This window comes from Liolophura sinensis, chromosome 2 (assembly GCF_032854445.1).
Source record: "Liolophura sinensis isolate JHLJ2023 chromosome 2, CUHK_Ljap_v2, whole genome shotgun sequence".
Taxonomy (NCBI): Eukaryota; Metazoa; Mollusca; class Polyplacophora; order Chitonida; family Chitonidae; genus Liolophura; species Liolophura sinensis.
Window position 1 is genome coordinate 25101966 of NC_088296.1, and position 14903 is coordinate 25116868.

The 14903-nt window shown below is 40.8% G+C and overlaps 1 protein-coding gene across 1 annotated transcript in view; it reads right to left on the reverse strand.

Moving 5' to 3' along the window:
* The window catches only part of LOC135462719 (uncharacterized), a 32085-nt gene that overhangs the window by 5139 nt on the left and 12043 nt on the right, over nt 1–14903 (reverse strand). Inside the window, exons 3-5 of the mRNA XM_064739940.1 lie at nt 8285–8758; nt 7595–7695; nt 1855–1955 (exon numbers count right to left, since the gene is read on the reverse strand). Coding sequence (XP_064596010.1) covers nt 1855–1955; nt 7595–7695; nt 8285–8758 — 676 coding nt within the window. The remainder of the gene's footprint in view (nt 1–1854; nt 1956–7594; nt 7696–8284; nt 8759–14903) is intronic.

Consider the following 14903-nt stretch of genomic DNA (forward strand, 5'->3'; position numbering starts at 1 on the left):
CACAGAAGCTGTTGTCTACACTGTTGCACAGAAGCTCTTGTCTAGACTGTTGCACAGAAGATGTTGTCTACACTGTTTCGCAGAAGCTGTTGTCTGGGCTGTTGCACAGACGCTGTTGTCTAGACCGTTCCACAGAAGCTGTCGTCTAGACTGTTGCACAGAAGCTGGTGTTTAGACTGTTGCACAGAAGTTCTCGTCTAGACTGTTCCACAGATGCTGGTGTCTAGACTGTTCCACAGATGCTGTTGTCTAGACTGTTGCACAGAAGATGTTGTCTAGACAGTTCTTGAGAAGCTGTTTCTAGACTGTTGCACAGAAGCTCTCGTCTACACTGTTCCACAGATGCTGTTGTCTAGACTGTTGCACAGAAGCTGGTGTTTAGACTGTTGCACAGAAGCTGGTGTCTAGACTGTTGCACAGAAGCTGGTGTCTAGACTGTTGCACAGAAACTGGTGTCTAGACTGTTGCACAGAAGATGTTGTCTAGACAGTTCCTGAGAAGCTGTTGTCTAGACTGTTGCACAGAAGCTGGTGTTTAGACTGTTGCACAGAAGCTGGTGTCTAGACTGTTGCACAGAAGCTGGTGTCTAGACTGTTGCACAGAAACTGGTGTCTAGACTGTTGCACAGAAGATGTTGTCTAGACAGTTCCTGAGAAGCTGTTGTCTAGACTGTTGCACAGAAGCTCTCGTCTACACTGTTCCACAGATGATGTTGTCTAGACTGTTGTGCCATAAGGTGATGTGATTTACATTAAAATTTGCAAAAAAGTGATTTACAACACTTTGTGAAAGCAAATCCAGCATGGGGGAATGTCTCGTTTTTGATATAACAGAACCTCCTAATATCAGGGGGAATCTCAAAAACCGCGGATTCTAACATTTCTAATGTGAGTACATGTACAACTTTCTTTCACATAAATTTAGGTAGATTATACATTAGGTACAATGCATCTGCCTTGTACATGTATATTATGCTAGGGGTTTGTTATGCCTAGCAGAATGCAACTTCCCTATAGCTAGTCTCCACTGCACATAACACATGTTTATATATCATCTGAAGAAGCTCGTGCCACATGCTGGAGAAGTAGGCCAACTTCTTGGGTGGAAATTGTTAACTGAATCATGGGAAATCTAAACGGCTGCTACAAGAACTGGCCCACACCTTGGAACCGAAACTCTGTATTTAAAAACCATGATTTTGTTAATCATTGTTCCTGTGTAGTTAAGAACCCATTGGCTATTTTAGAACCCAAGCAACTATAAAACAGTTACTGTCACAGACAATGTTAACTTTTTACAAAACTCTCCGTTGTCGTAATTTTTTAAAGTCTCTTTCAACACAACCACACATGCATCAACCATTTCTTGTTTGCTGCTCAATACAGAGAAGAAAATACACGGCTGCAGAGATATGTCACAAAATGTGTTAAAGATGGAAGAAAAGTTTAAAGTACTGTGGAGACGAGCTAAAGGAAGTCGCATACTTTTAGGTAATGGGCTTCTGGTCGTACTTCACAATTTTTTCAGTTATAAGACAAGTAGGAGTCAGTAGGTGTGTACTCAGTGAGCTCATGCTGCCAAAGTGCTGCCTCCACTAAAGCATCATACTGAAGACACCCGACATGACACCCCATCCAGTTAAACTATACTGACACCTGGGCATCCAGTCCTGTTTCCTGTAGTCTTTGGTATGTTTGGTCCAAGGGCTTCAGGCTTTGAGGCAGAGGTTCTCACCATTACGCCACTGAAGCAGTCCCTCATATTAGTACTGTACATGTGGTCAATGTGCCGGTGTGCTTTCTGCTTAGTCAAAGTGTTTTCCTGTAAAACTTGACCCTTAGGCAAGATACTTACATGTCTCTGAGGACCCTCATAGGCCCTGAGTCAGACAAGGAGAGATCATGGCGACCTGTCGGCGTATCAGGTAACCCTGTACCACTCATGTCTGCAGGTATCTGTATAATAAAAAGGAACATGCAGTTAGTATTTAGTTGTATATTTGACCCATGCAAACACTCAAATATGTTTCACATACGTATCCAGCATTACGGTGAGAGGAAACACGAATATCCTCAAGCAGTTTTTTAGACTGCAATTATTGCTAACATGTTTTACACAGATTGAACAGAAGACAATAAGAGTTCTCAGACCAAACACACGACATTCTTCCATACAATATTATTGAACCTTACAAACCTTGACACAAGAGTTAAACATAATGGAGGTTTATCAAATGATGTAGTGTTTCAAATTTTATGAATATCAAAATTCAAAAAAGTTTATTTATTTATTTGTTTAATGCCATCCTCAAGTTTTTTTTTTCACTTGGTTGTCAGTTTGATATGTGCTGGAAATAAGACAGCCTGAGGTAAACCATGGGGTCTTTTGTATTAAGATGGCCGATTTGAACGCCATATTGGTGGATGGTGTGGTTATCCATAAACACAGGTGTAAGTCTGCGACAACAGCCTCGGGGACACCCACAACCCCTTTACTGTCACCCAGGCACCACAAACACACGTGTAAGTCTGCGACAACAGCCTCAGGGACACCCATAACCACTTTACTGTCACCCAGGCACCACAAACACACGTGTAAGTCTGTGACAGCAGCTTCGGGGACACCCATAACCACTTTACTGTCACCCCAGGTACCACAAACACACGTGTAAGTCTGCGACAACAGCCTCGGGGCCACCCACAACCACTTTACTGTCACCCAGGCACCACAAACACAGGTGTAAGTCTGCGACAACAGCCTCAGGGACACCCATAACCACTTTACTGTCACCCAGGCACCACAAACACAGGTGTAAGTCTGCGACAACAGCCTCTGGGACACCCACAACTACTTTACTGTCACCCAGGCACCACAAACACAGGTTTAAGTCTGCGACAACAGCCTCAGGGACACCCATAACCACTTTACTGTCACCCAGGCACCACAAACACACGTGTAAGTCTGTGACAGCAGCTTCGGGGACACCCATAACCACTTTACTGTCACCCCAGGTACCACAAACACACGTGTAAGTCTGCGACAACAGCCTCGGGGCCACCCACAACCACTTTACTGTCACCCAGGCATCGCAAACACACGTGTAAGTCTGCGACAACAGCCTTGGGGACACTCACAACCACTTTACTGTCACCCAGGCACCACAAACACACGTGTAAGTCTGTGACAACAGCCTCGGGGACACCCCTAACCACTTTACTATCACCCAGGCACCACAAACACAGGTGTAAGTCTGCGACAACAGCCTCGGGGACACCCCTAACCACTTTACTGTCACCCAGGCACCACAAACACAGGTGTAAGTCTGCGACAACAGCCTCGGGGACACCCACAACCACTTTACTGTCACCCAGGCACAACAAACACAGTGAGCAGGGACTTCAAAAGTGAATGTCATCTGTTGTGTGTACATTGTACTTCCTGGTTTCTGTTATATTAACACTGTACACACAAACCCTATGTATTTCGCTTTCTTGTTCACATTTTTGCTTCAGTCATTTTTTTTTTTTTGTTTCACTCCTCCAGTAATGCTGGTGAACTCTGAACACTTGTGTCACTTTGCAGTGCTTCTAAATTCAGAGCACCTGACAGCTGGTTACATGAGCATGTTACTGTATAGGTTTTCTGTGTCTGATCCCAGACCTTTGACAACTACTTGACTACATCAACATGGAGGAAATATCAGACAACAACAGAACCCAGGACAAAAGTTCCCTGTATCGGACCAAGCTTAGAAAACTTGGATAGATTTCCAATACGGGTTTAATCTGGGGACAGGAACCAACAAAGGTTCGGAAAGTCGCAAGGAAATGGACGCGCATCCAGCAAACAAAAGGCTGCTGAACAATCAAGTTTATGGATTTTCCATATGAAATGTCACAAAGCAAGTGGACATTGTGTAAAATGTGTTCAACCAGTGGTACAAATGAATTGGGTGGGTAGTTGTTGGGTAAAAATTGTACTGCTCTAACTGTACAATTACTTACACGAGAATTCTGTTGGTGGAAAGCAAATTTTTGAAAGTCGATTTCTGACTTTATAACATACTAGTAACACAAATGGGATTTTCCGATGTAGAAAGATGGCAGAGTAATGAAAAGGTGACGGTCAAATCTTTTAACTCAACAATCATGACAGTACTAACATGAGGAATTGGTGTTTCACTTAAACATGGAGCTTTTTGAAATATTTTTTGTTGGACACCAAAATATGTCAAAAAAGTATTTCATTGCTCAGTGATAATTTCAAATGTGAGCATTTTAAGAAATTGCTGCATCTAAACATATTTCAAATATACATGTATGTGAAAGCAGAGATCAAAAAACAAACCATAGGACAAAACTACTGCAGCAGATATGAACACAAAAAAAAGAAAAACTGATAATGTAAAATCCGCTAATGGAACTGCACATCCTGAGTACTACTTTACTCAACGCGAAAATACATTCAAGCACTCCTGTACAAGACCAGGCCTTCAACAATCGCATGTCAGGTTTGCCACAAAAGTTGTCTTGGGAACCGTTTTCTGTGTTAATACTTGTACTTGTGCGTTTGACACGTGTAGATTCCTGGCAATGGAAGTTGTCTGTATTGAGCTGGCGACCTAGAACAATGCTGGTGACCTCCTAAATGCCGGAGACAATTTGAAAGGTCTCCATGGAACCCAAGGGCCAGAGTCTTAGCTGATACATGCTATACATTTGTGTATGTTTGCTCATCTCTTCTTGATTGGCATGGATCAACGAGAAAACAATATTACATGTATTTGTACAGCCAGACGTGTCCAGAAATGCACATCTAGATTCTGATGTATGGTTAGGGAACAATGCTTGTATAGAGTGAAATCAATGATTGCAAATCCATGTCAAGAATAGACAGGTGGGCATGTACAGGTGTATGAGGAAAAATGCTCAGTGTACACACAATCATCAGGGTCATAACACCAAAATCATATTAGTATGTATACATGTATGTCGATTTTGCAATAAAAACAAAAATGCATGTAATAATATGTCTGACAAGTTTTTTTCATAAATATGGCGATGTACATGTGTAGACTAATACCTGGGTTCAATAATAACAACAACAACAATAACAACAATGAAGCTAAGGCATCGCCACGGATTAAAATGCAAAAGGTTAATGACAAAGATCCACGCAAAGTGGGTGGAAAGCTGGTTGAAACCATTTCCATTTATGTGGTGATGTATCAACATTATTATTATTAATATCTAAGTATTACAGAACTATTGTAACAGATTAAATGTGCAGGTACATTTGCAGCTCATGTACATATACATGTATGTATCAATGTTCCAAAGTCAACTATCACAACATTGTTGGGAAGTCAACTCTGGGGGGCAAGAACTATCAAAGCAATGTTGGGAAGTCAACTTTGGGGGGCAAAAACTATCACAACAATGTTGGGAAGTCAACTCTGGGGGGGGGGGGGGGTAAAAACTATCACAACAATGTTGGGAAGTCAACTCTGGGGGGGCAAAAACTATCACAACAATGTTGGGAAGTCAACTCTGGGGGGAAAAACTATCACAACAATGTTGGGAAGTCAACTCTGGGGGGTAAAAACTATCACAACAATGTTGGTAAGTCAACTCTGGGGGGCAAAAACTATCACAACAATGTTGGGAAGTCAACTCTGGGGGGCAAAAACTATCACAACATTGTTGGGAAGTCAACTTTGGGGGGCAAAAACTATCACAACAATGTTGGGAGGTCAACTCTGGGGGGCAAAAACTATCACAACATTGTTGGGAAGTCAACTCTGGGGGGCAAAAACTATCACAACAATGTTGGGAAGTCAACTCTGGGGGCAAAAACTATCACAACAATGTCGGTAAGTCAACTCTGGGGGGGGGGGCAAAAACTATCACAACAATGTTGGGAAGTCAACTCTGGGGGGCAAAAACTATCACAACATTGTTGGGAAGTCAACTTTGGGGGGCAAAAACTATCACAACAATGTTGGGAAGTCAACTCTGGGGGGTAAAAACTATCACAACAATGTTGGGAAGTCAACTCTGGGGGGGCAAAAACTATCACAACATTGTTGGGAAGTCAACTCTGGGGGGCAAAAACTATCACAACAATGTTGGTAGTCAACTCTGGGGGGCAAAAACTATCACAACAATGTTGGGAAGTCAACTCTGGGAGGCAAAAACTATCACAACAATGTTGGTAAGTTAACATTGGGGGGCAAAAACTATCACAACAATGTTGGTAAGTCAACCCAGGGGGGGGGAGTGCAAAAACTATCAAAGCAATGTTGGGTCATGTAGGGTATGAACCCACCTTAGCCTTAAATTTGGCCAGAAGTAAAAGATGACTGAAGCTGGCAATCACTCCCTTTATCTTCTTTTCAGATAGCTACCATTCATGCATTTACATGAACATCTAGGATGAATGAGGTAAACTGCGAAGAGGCCATGTTTCACTGTGTATGTGTGACCATTTGCCAGCTATCACTATGTCGTCGTTGCTCTGGTCTTACTATGCTGTACATCTTAATTATGTTGTATTCCTGCATAAACCAGGATTCTGATGATGGACTAAGCATCCCCGAAGCCTGGTACCTTTGCATTGTTTTAATGTGACTGTATGTTTAATGTGATGACAACACAGCATTTTGAGTAATTCTAGACCAGTGACGTCTCATAAATTGCGATTACCATCACTGCATATTTTTTTACCTAATTCTGCTTAAGCCATGGTGCTAGGGGATGGGTAAATTGCTATTTATGTATTTACGTGAACAGTTAGAATAAAACCCTGACAGGTAATTGACACGAGGCCGTATTTCACCAGTGTGACAATCTGCCAGCTATCACTCTGTCGTCAATGCTTTGGTCTTTCTCTCTATCCTGTACGTCTCAGTTATGATGTATTCCTGCATAAACCAGGATTCTACTGGTGAACTTAGCATCCCTGATGCCTTGTTCGTGTTCATTGTTTTAATGTGACTGTATATTAAATGTGATGACAACACAGCACTGGAAGGCATTCGACACCAGTGACGTCTCAGAAATTGCAATTAACATCACTGCACATTTTTTTTTACCTAATTCTGCTTTAGCCATGGTGCTAGGGGGCGTGTGATTTTGCTACTATACACGCATTTACTTGAATAGTTAGAATAAAACCCTGGCTGAGGTAAACTGAGAAGAGGTTGTATGTTACCAGTTACATGTGACCATTTGCCTGCTATCACCCTGTTATAGCTACTCTCTATAACATTTCTGCAACTTTTTAATTTGCCTTCGGAGACAAAATTACTTCACACAAAATATAATTTTATCAGTCTACCCAGAATAATATTCTCAGAATACGTTTCAATAAACACCTTGGTGCGAAAAGGTTCAAGAATTACAGTACAGGTACTTCCACCAAGGAGGTTATATACTGCTGTCGTTTATTTGTTTGCCTGTCTGTCTGCATGGAAAAGGTCAGTTATGGAGCGACTTTTGATTGATCAAAAAGTTATATTTTAAGACATTTATTTTCTCCAAAATGCACTTATTTGGATGAAATTATAGGCCATGAACGTTTACACATGACTCACCTGAGGCGAGAGATTTTCCTGTGGGATAATGTTCTCCTGCAGTTCTGCTACACGGCTATACTTGCTGACAGATGATTGGCCGGCCCTGCGCACATCTCCCGCTGTCAACACCAAACACACACATGTACAAGAAAGATATGACTGAGCTGCCATCCATACTGATGAGCACTATTTGGTTTGAATTTTTTTGGCCAGTGCTCCAGAAGTTATTAAAACAGAAGTAAACCATTTTTCATTGTAGGACACATCTACCTGAATTAATATTTTCTTGAGGCCACAAAAACGGCTGATGACAGTGGGATTTATTTTAATATTTTGCCACGAGGATTTCAGATATTTAAACAAGTGGTCAGGAAGAAACTGTTTTGCTTTCACCATACCCATGGTATTAAAGTGAGCATTTTCCTAAACCCGTCTTGAAGAGACTGAAAATTATTATGAGCTGACAGTCATGACAGTGGTGTAAGTACTAATACACGTACATGTATATGTATATGTAGTTTTACAAATATACATGAAAATCCCACTTCTGACACCAAAATCTCACACATCACTGTTCAATATTTGATGATATAACACTACAAGGACACCACAAGGACACTACAAGGACACCACAAGGACACTACAAGGACACCACAAATATACTCAGCATGATATTTTCTGAATTATACAGATCTATAGAAAACTTACCTAATTCTCTTAAGCACTGTAAATATTCTCCCTCTTCAATCCTCACGCCCAGACGAATGTTTTTCGCACGGCACCTCCTAAGTAATGTCTTTGTTACAAGACCATTTTGAAAAATGTCCAATAATTTTCCAGAACGAAACATCCGCCACAAGTTTGTCAATTTCTTCACCGATGTGAAGCGCAATGTAAATTTCACGCTGCCAAAAGAAACATCTTCGATATCACCATGTCGGCAAAGAATTTTGAGCGTGTGCATGATCTCCATGGAGTCTTTGATAATTGTGTTTGTTTGACCTAGCTCCTTCTTGAACTGTTCAAAAGAGGCTGGTGTGTCGTCACGACGACGGATATTCTTGTAAGCGTTTTTTGCCATCTGTAGCATCTGTTCCTCTACCTGCTGACAGGTGCAAGGTGGAGGTTTCCGTTTTGTTCTTGGGTACACCTCATCAACGTCCACACTAACACTCATCTCACCTGAAGATAGAACAAAGATGTGATTAAAGTCAAAAAGGTAAAAAGTAAAACACAAGACAGAGTATTGTAATTCTTCAACCTTTTGTATGTTTGTAAGGTGTTTATTCAAGCATATTCTGAAGGAATTATTCTGTGTAGATTGTGTAACTTATAGTTTTTGTTAAACCATGAAAGTGGCCAATTCAACCAATGTAGTTTTGTCTCCAATATCAAATTATACATGTGCATTAAGAATCGCCCTGAAAGTTGCTCAGGATAGGATTCTCTCCCAAACAAACAACGTTTACTTGAAGTGATCTGAAGTAGTTTCGGAAGACAAGATGATACAGGGAAGTTTCAGCCCCCAAAATAAAATTCTGACCTTTATTTGCCCCTTAAAAGCATTTTTTTTCCAGAAAAAGTTTCAAGGTTGCTTGAACAGTGTTTGAAGTTACAACATGTACAAAGAGTGTCAGCAGAGTTTTCCGTACATTCTTGTGACACATCAACGTCCTGAGCGCCCCAAGGGCAGCCCAATGACACGCTGTACCCAGATTATACACTCGCCACACCCCTGGTTTAGTATTGCACCTGTAGGCTAGAGCCATTGCCATGCCAGGCTTTATTAGGCCCATCAGATCATATTACATGTGAGTGTTTGTCCAGGTAAATGAACCACAGGGGCAAACAAAAGTGTTGACAGTGTGCAACTACGACATGGCTGACCGAGGCAACTCATTAGCTGCTCAACGAACATAGCACGGCAGGTAAATATTGGTAATGTACCTGTAAATGGTGGGTTATGAGCCATGAAGTCTTATAATCACATACATGCATCTACATGGGCCTTTATACAGACTCAGACTGGCTATTGTGTGAATATACTACACACTAAATGTGCATATATGAGGCCACCCTTAAAAATATGTTTGTTGGGCATAACCTTCCTATTGGGAATTTTATGTTTTATTTTTCACTCGGTGTTATTATGAATCTCTTTAAAATCACCATATTTTCCATTTTGGACAGAATAAAAGGAAAGAAATCATAGGGTCGGGTTACGCCCAACAAGGACATTTTTAAGGATGGTCCGACAGACCACAAATCTGTATCATGATTCAATCTTTTACACTGGGATACTGCACACATCCTGCTTAGTATGCAGGTGTGTTCAAAAATCCACAAACACATGTGATGATGTATAGAGGGGTGTAACCATCAATAAAAAATATGTCTATATTTGTCCTCATCAACAAACATTGGCAACATCTGATTGTGATTTGCCTATAAATGAAGAATCATGTGCACTGTGAATTAAATTTGACTTTATTCATTTCAGTCTATTACTATGGTCATTATGGTTTAAGTTTTGGACAAAATTGTTATTTCTTGACGACCACACTCTGTCAAAGCAGATGTATGACATAATGTTAAATGATGTATATCTTTATCCCAATAAGAAAACTTGGTGTACGAGATCACGCCGATTTGCTTTGCAATTTTGGGTTTAATGACGTGTGGCTGGCTCAAAGTATTGCAAACCTCAATGTTTCTCTGTCTGTGGTGAAACTAAGGTTACAGCAGAACTCTACAGACTTCAATATCACACTAAATGTTCCCTAAACACAACATTTAGGCTATGCTAGTCTGAAAACTGCATTTTAAAAAACTAATATGTTAACTGGTTTTATTTAAAGAAAAAACAAAAAAACCATTTGACCTGTTGGACCTTCTGCTTATCTTGTCGCCCGCAGAGCCTTGGCTGGGAGATGTCATGCTGTGAATACCTGCCAAAACCATGCATTAGGCCTAACCACTGTGTGCTTTTCCAGAAGCTATCGTGTGACTTACTCTGTCATTACCCCTACACGTACACCTCTTAATTAGCACCCTGGAAATAAGACGAGTAGAAGAGTTTTACAACAAATATTTTGAAAGATAGTCTACCGGAGTTGTATTAGACAAGGAAAAGCTTGCACAGCACAGTGACTGGGTGATACGATGACTTTCACGTATCCGCCACGTAGATGACACAAATTCACTTTTGTCTGGTTTGTCGGACACGAACTGGACATCCACCGATTTATGGTAGTACATGTGGAGAATATGAACCGGTTTTGGAGTTAGCAGACTATAAACTTTTATAGCCAAGTTGAGCAACACCGACTATGACACGAGGATCCATGCAGTCGGGCCAGCCCATGGTAAGCTTCACTGACGACAACAGTCTGTCACTCGGCACCGGTGAAGCTAACGAGCGAACTAATCTTTTATGTTTTAAAAAAGTATCACTGGCAAACATAAATAAGGCTTGAATTATATTGACTGGAAAGCGTTTGTCGTAGAAATGCAGTTTAAAATTTGTCTTGGTCCCCGTAAGCGTGTCATGCTTCAAGGTACCGCATGCTGTGGTGTATCGTGCGCACAACCGCCTGTAGGTCAGGTGTGAATTAAGCCGGAGGGCCGCCCTATAACCTTGTTGCCGCTGTGGGGTAAAGGCTAGCAGCTCTCTACAGTTCATGTCACAACCTGCTGTTCCAAACAAACACGTAGCTAAACAACTTCAGGGAGTGAAAATCCAGATGGTTTTTCAGTTTGGCTTTTTTTTTTTGAGGGAAATTCTAAGGTTTGTCATTCGGTCTTTTCTTTTAGTTATGGCTGAATTAGCAAGTCTCATACGACTACGATCGAGTCCCCTGTAATCAAAGGACATCTTTGATCAGATCTGGTCCACAGTTTGCAAATCTGTGCCATTTGTAGGTCATGTATGTAACTTTAAACTATCCTGCCTTTTGTTACTGCAGTTGCAAGCCCGACCTGGGCATGGAATAATCTTGAAATTGTCTGTAAGAGTATAGCGATTGTTTCCTGCTGTTCATGTTGTACAAAGAGGGAAGGCTCAGATGTCTACAGTGGATGTACTGCTGTGACACCACCAGGTTGACAGTGGCTCCATCCTGGGAACTAGATTTTTTGATGTTTGATGACCAAATTCTGCTGTTTTTCTTTCGTTTTCAACCGTTTAAACGATCGGAATTGATTCAGGGAACATCAAACTGTCTGCAGTTTGGAAGGCTCAGCTCCTGGGATCTACTTTAGGTATAAATTCACGTAGAATTGGAACGATTGTTTGAGCACATTTCTATGTGACTTTCAGTAGTTTTTGTTTTCAGTCTTATCTGAACATTATTGATGTTACTAAATTTAGATTCTGTGTCTTGTCCCGTCAATTACAGGTGGAGACATATAGGTGGCAAAAGCCATGGGCTGTACCCGTAGAAAACAGAAAATGTGTACTGTGTAATGTATAACTCACTTTCTGAGTTCAGAAGGTCGCCATGTTTTTAACAGAAATGTCTTAGGATCTCGCATTACACGGGAGCTCGGTGCTAATTTTCACTCAACAGCCTATGTTTTAACCTAGCGGCAGCATGCTTGCTACATTGAATATCTGTTTCATTGAAAGTCAGCATTGGAAATCGTGTCCCCATTTGCAATAACTTATAGCAAAAACAATGAAGAAACTAAAAACACCGAGTAAAAAGTGTTACTTTGAAAGCTTGCCCTTTTATTGGCCGTGAAAAGCAGAAATTTCAAAGGCCAGTGTCCGTAAATGGGTGTTAATTTGATCATGGCTACTCTGGTTTGGCGAGTGTAGTGGTGCGTATACTGAAATGCGAATGTCGCTTACCGAATGAAGAGTTTCATTTTATTCCTGTTTGCCCAATGTTCAGTAATTTGCGTAAAAAATACATTATACTTTTTTCTTGGAAACATTCTAATTGGCAGAAACTGGTTTCATTACTGACAGAGAATTCCAAATCTGTTATTAGAGGTTTACGTTTTTTTCTTTTCAAAGCGTATAAAAGCTAAGAGATACTTAGTGTATAGTAATGTATACGAGCTATAGCCCATCGCCATGCATGATGTAGTTGTCTGTACGCCCATGCACCAACTGGTCTTGTGCATGATGTAGTTGTCTGTACGCCCATGCACCAACTGGTCTTGTGCATGATGTAGTTGTCTGTACGCCCATGGACCAACTGGTCTTGTGCATGATGTAGTTGTCTGTACGCCCATGGACCAACTGGTCTTGTGCATGATGTAGTTGTCTGTACGCCCGTTGACCAACTGGCCTTGTGCATGATGTAGTTGTCTGTACGCCCATGGACCAACTGGTCTTGTGCATGATGTAGTTGTCTGTACGCCCGTGCACCAACTGGTCTTGTGCATGATGTAGTTGTCTGTACGCCCATGGACCAACTGGTCCTGTGCATGATGTAGTTGTCTGTACGCCCATGCACCAACTGGTCTTGTGCATGATGTAGTTGTCTGTACGCCCATGGACCAACTGATCTTGGGCATGATGTAGTTGTCTGTACGCCCATGGACCAACTGGTCTTGTGCATGATGTAGTTGTCTGTATGCCCATGGACCAACTTGTCCCATAAAGTAGTATTATATCACAGGCCACAATACATGTACTAATGTGTTCTACTCAATAACCAATGAAACAAGATCTAGAAAAACTATTCTCATTCCGGATTGCCGAGCACCAGGTGGGAAACAACAAACCCAGTGTGACCATAAAGCATAGGGTTAGTCAGCTACCAGTCTACTTGTCCAATTGGACAGGTCAAATAAAAAAACTGGTAGAGATAAGAGAAAATGAAATCTGGACACCCTGCTATGATAAAATGGCCTCAAAAAGGTATCTTTGGATACCTTTTTTCACATTTCCGTCTAACCCCCTGTCATAAAGTACAGGTACGCTCATTTACATAATGATGGATGCTTGGCAATATTAAAACTGACGGGAAAAGATCCAGAAAACACATTACCATTCAAAAGCACTGCCAAAGATCATGAACAGAAATATAGGTACATGTTGTCCCTTAAATGCAGGCACTATTGATTTGAAGGAGACTGTAAGTTTACACAGCATTCTAAGTTTATTAATCATTAATAATTGAGAAATGATTAAAATCGACAGAGGGAGACGTGTACACAGACACAACAGGGAAAGGTCCGCCTGACGAACAAGTATCACACCAATATTCTGGAACACTAATTCTTCCAAGACTTTTGCGCGTTACAATATTAGCACGCTTCCACTTTGTTTCAGGCGTGTGTTAGACGCGGGAGTGTGATAGCATGCCTCTAATCTGAAGTCCAGGGCTAATTCTCCCAATCAATACAATCCTGTTTTCAGCACACGTGGCGTCCATCAGCGGCTAGTAAACAGGTATTATAATCCGTCCTGAGCGCTAAGCAGTACATTTACCTGTGTCATTTCCTGCCACTTCATTCAACACTCCACCTGATCAAAAGGTGCACTTCTGCTAGGAATCATTTCCTATGAAATGACCACTTCTTTCTGTCACTAAAGTGCATCCTACTCTACATGTATTAAACTCATTTTCTGTCCAGAATAGATGGCGAGTGCTTTTCATTTATTTTGTATCTAAAAAGTTCCTAATTATTCCTAATACCATGGAATAGTTTCTGTGGGGTTTCTTTCATCTACATAAGATGAAACTCTTTCTTTTTCCAGTCAAGCAGTATTGATGTAGTAGTGTGAAAATAATCAAATTAATACTCTAGATTGACAAATACATGTATCTTTTGTATGATACAATTAGCAGGGGTTGAAATATTGTACCAGGACCTACTGGCCTCAGATCACTAAACCAAAAACTTCTAGCAGTCAATTTCTTTTTCTAGGGGCCTCACCGTTTGATGTGCAAAAAAAAAAACATGTCTTATTTCACCATGAATGAACATAATTATTCTGCACTCCACCTACAGTACTAGCAAAAAATATGAATAATAATTTTTAATTAAAAAGGTCGAAAATTATAGTGATCAAATTAATGAAACATATGGAAATATTATTGAGTACGGTGTAAAACAGCAATCAAATAAATAAATAAATAAAATTTAGGAGATGCTATTTAGCAAAGTGCACAGCTTCAGCAGATTTATGGTAAGTGGTATTACACACAAATAGCTACAAAGGATTCTGACAGCTGACAGCATGCAGGTGACACTCATTACCTGTCGGTATTAAAGTGGACAGAGAACATGAATCCTTCAGTTAACTGACCAGTGAAATGGACAGCTCAAGCAGGGTCTTACAATCTGCTCTTTGAAATACAAATAGATT